We start from the raw sequence: 4,131 nt of genomic DNA on the forward strand, positions 1-4,131 counted from the left end.
ACTTTTTTTTTTTTATCTTTTCACATCGTTCACAGTAAACCCAATGAGATGACTGTGTGTGAAAATCCAGATCAGAAGTTTCTGAAAAAAAATAAGAAAAAAAACTAAGACTAAGACATCTGGAACCAACGACCATCTCATGTTTGCGGTCCCTTAAATCCCCGCTCTTCACCCAATCTTCTTTAGAACGTTAGCATATCCAGATGTCCAAATGCATAAAAAGGGGGGGGTGCATCGTGTAAAATTGACTTTTTTTTAGCTTTGTATCATGGTATAATGTTATTCCCTCATCAAAAAACATACCTGGAATGTTGCTTTCATTCTTTAAAAATACTTTAATCTCCCGTGGCAACCATATGGTTTGCCTTAAAGCTTGCTCTCACGAACCTCCACCTATTTCCACAAAGCTAGTTTCCAAGCTTCCACCTCACAGAGCACCCCTCCACCACTATCCTTCAGACTAGCGGCAGCAGCAATTAAACACCTGGTGGAACTACACGTCTGCTGAGCTCAACACATGAATTCTCAGGGAAAGGCACTTAAGAACGGTTGTAAACAGCATAATGAGGAGGATTGTGATGATGTCTTGATGGTGGAAGTTGGAAAGAGTAGGAGCATCTTAAAGAGACAGAGGCCTAATTTGAAGTCGTATTTCTTTTAAGTCATGTTTGACATACGCAGCATTTGTACAACAACTGAAGGTAACATAGTTACTGGATTGTACTATAAAATGACACCATGGGCCTAGAAAATACATAATAATTCCCCTTTAAGTTTCTTATATGTGATTTGCTGATCCACTATTTAGGTTATAGGGTTGACATGGATACCACAGATAAAGTGTCCAGTGTCTACACCTCTCACCGTGATGAACGATGTCGTGGTCCATGAGGTGCTGCATGAGATAAACGGCCGTCGCTCGATCCAAAGCCTCCTTGTGACTCACCAGCCAGTCGATCAGCTCCTGCGCCACAAAGCAGTTCGGATACGTCCGCAGGTAGTACCGCCGATCCTTGATCAGCTTTCCGTCGTGAAGCCTCAACCTTAAATCCATGTTCAAGTTCTCGATGAGTTTTGAAGTTTATCTGAGCCGTAAACCCACAAAGCCTTCCCACCGTACCTGAGCTGTTCCCCCGCAATCATGACTTCCGTCTTATGTTGTCTCGCTATGGTCTTTCTTCTTATGCTGCTTGTTCGCTCCATGTTTGCTGTACCTGGACTGAGCAGTAAATTAAGCTCACCTTTTATTATAGACTTTTGTGTTTACAAAATAGCCTAAGAGACGAAGCATTGCCCCGAGGTCTAGATGTTGTGTGTACAGTTTAAGACAGAAAGGCAAAGACGTGGAGTCAAGGCGTAAAAATTATTCTCCAATGTGTTGCTTTTTTTTTGAAACAGAGATTCTCAGATGTTGTCTTAACAGATAAACTTTTAAATGAATTGTGTCTTCAATTAGAAACGAATAACTGAAACAATATTTACAGAAAAGTACTTCTATCCATCTTGTCACTGTGTTTTCGTCCAAGCTCGTTTCTATGTAGCGTAGAGTATCACTTAGAAATGACTGAACAATGAATTAGGAAGGGGAGAAAAAAAGAAGTTTGTGATGGTTATTGTCGTTTGCTGGAAGACATGCTGGTATACACTGTCCTGGTGTTACTGGATGAGTTTAAACTAGCTACATTTCAAAGGTCATCTTATGGTTGTCTGGCAACCAAAAAAACCTGAAAAACGTCCCAGCAGGTGCTGGAAGACCAATCAGGGTCCGTGGAAAATGAAAGTGTTCATCCTTCAAGCCTCATCGTCTATAAAGCAGCAACCCAATGAAGTGAGATGTGACCCATTTCTTGTAGATGCCTGCAGATGCAGATAAGGTGTCGCCATGGTGACGCATAAACATACAGAGCCTTGCAGAGCGTTCACATGTATTTAATGTGTTTTATTTTTCAACTGTGTAATAAACTGAACACAAAATAGTGCAATTTTGGGAAGTGGTGAAACAATAAGTGTTTTTAGAAAAAACATTTTACAAATAAGCTGGAGATAGGCACCAGCAACCCTCCCGACCCTACTGAGGGAAAAAGGGTGCAAGAAAATGGATGGATGGATGGCATTTTACAAATAAAGACATGAATAGTGTTGCGCACATTTGTCTTCAAGGGCTTTTATTCTGAAACCTCAGATTGAAATGCAGTGAAAATATGTTCCTGCAGGTGCTGCCGAATTAGTAGATGGTGTGAAAATAGCACAAGCCCAGTCAGATAGGATGGAAATGATTTGTAGTTTTCATAGAATGACACACATCCTCAATTGAACTTACAGTAGTTCTAGACTTTGACTGGGCCATTCTAACATATACAATGATGTTTAATAAATTAAAATATGCCTTGTAATGAGGCTCATTTGTCAAATAAAAAAATACAGATGGATAGACTAGTAAATATATATTATATACATATACACACATACATACAGAGAAAATCAACTTTTTTATATCTCACTAAATGTATAGATGTACATTTAAAATGTTTGTATGAAACACGATGTAAAGCTCATAAAAGTTGATTTTACATAATACTGACCCTTTAATAATTTACTCTCTTTAGTAACTGCCAGGTTTCTTTAGTGTGTCTGCGTAGAGATTAGTTTTCTGGATTTCAAATGCAGCTTTTTACAGGTTTTCTTCCCGTTTTGCCCTGGTATTCAGCTCAACTCGTCTTTCTCATCAACTCTGATCAGCGTCTCTGTCCCTGCTGAAATACAGCGTCTCCATTCTGTGATGTTTTAAGGGCCTCTTTCATTCAGGGCGATGTGAGCCGATAGTTTTCTGCTACATGTAGCATTTTGCATGTAGGCCAACATCCACGTGTTTGCTGTGACCCTTACCTCACTTGTGGCAAACATAACTTTCTATGGCTTTCTTATGAATGTGACTTCCCATAAAGAACAGATTTGTGGAGAGCAAGACTCATAAGTGTCCTGTGGGTCTCTCGGTTGCTTCTCTTTAGTTTAGGCCAATGTCTTGCTAGGTTTGGAACCTTCTCGGAAAAGCTCTAATACTGAGAAGATATTTGACCTAAAGTGACTTTATTTACCGATTTTGAAGGCAGTTGGGTGTACTAGATTTGATTTGGTGGTATTATTGTACAGAGGCGTGAACATAAATGCATCCCACATTCTTTTTGGGAAAAGAAATAGGAACCATGTATCATTTTCCTTCACAATTTCATGCCACTTTGTGTCGCTCTTTTGTATAACATCCCAATAAATTCCACTAAGTTTTGTGGTTCTAATGTGACAAAATGTGCAAAAGGGAGATGGATATATTAGGAATTGGCGGTTGCTTTGCGTGCTCGGAATACATTTTCAGAGGGCTTCATGTTTTCATGCACGATAATTACTATATGCGCTGTTTGGCTTTTATAGTCCTATGTTTCCCATAACTTATACAATCGCTCGGGTCTCTTGGCACATGTCCTGGTATGTGTCCCTGAGAAATCCTTACTCAGTCACACTGTCTCCTCTTTTTCCTCAATTCCCAGAAAATCAAACTAGCTAAAACAATGCCAGGCCATTCTTTTACAGTAATTTCTATTGGTTTTGGCTCAAGTCCTTTAGGTTTTGTCAGTGAGATTTTCACTGGTAGTAAGCGTTGACAGAGGGTCATCTCAGGGCGCGCTGTGTAACCCTTTGAGATCCTTTGCAGTAGGAATACCTGTTGACACTTGTGTGTAATCACTCAGGTTTTTAGTCTGTTTTGGGGCTTTCTGTGAAGGCTGGTTAGAGAACATTAGTGAACAAACAGCATCATGAATGCCAAGGAACACAGCTGACAGGCCCCAGCGGACATAGAGGAGACGTTTAATGCTGGGATAGTGTAAAGGAAAACACTATCCCCATCATCTGACAATGGGGAGAGTACAGCTTGACCACAAACAACCTAGACACGTCCTTCCACCTAAAGTGACAGGCTGGACAAGGTGACATTACATAAGAGAAGCAGCCAAGATCTCCATGGTAACTGTTAGAGATTTTTTGGTATTATCATTTTGTTGTTACTTTAGTTCATATTCAGTCTAATGTTAGAGCAGATTAAAATGTTCTCTTCTTTAGTGTGTGTATTAACTGACC

At 39.9% G+C, this 4,131-nt stretch overlaps 1 protein-coding gene across 9 annotated transcripts in view; it reads right to left on the reverse strand.

Moving 5' to 3' along the window:
* LOC103465557 (DEP domain-containing mTOR-interacting protein) overlaps nucleotides 1-4,131 on the reverse strand; it is a 56,534-nt gene that overhangs the window by 5,817 nt on the left and 46,586 nt on the right. For 3 of the 9 annotated variants that reach the window (XM_008410526.2, XM_008410529.2, XM_008410524.2), the window contains 2 exons: nucleotides 1,121-1,219; nucleotides 865-1,043 (listed from right to left, as the gene is read on the reverse strand). In XM_008410526.2, the coding sequence (XP_008408748.1) occupies nucleotides 865-1,043; nucleotides 1,121-1,203 (262 nt within the window). In that variant the 5' untranslated portion in view covers nucleotides 1,204-1,219. Of the gene's footprint in view, nucleotides 1-864; nucleotides 1,044-1,120; nucleotides 1,220-1,482; nucleotides 2,399-4,131 lie in introns of those variants that run through there. The other 6 variants (XM_008410528.2, XM_008410527.2, XM_017304902.1 and 3 more) reach the window with 5 other exon arrangements.

Source organism: Poecilia reticulata, linkage group LG5 (genome assembly GCF_000633615.1).
Source record: "Poecilia reticulata strain Guanapo linkage group LG5, Guppy_female_1.0+MT, whole genome shotgun sequence".
NCBI classification, from domain to species: domain Eukaryota; kingdom Metazoa; phylum Chordata; class Actinopteri; order Cyprinodontiformes; family Poeciliidae; genus Poecilia; species Poecilia reticulata.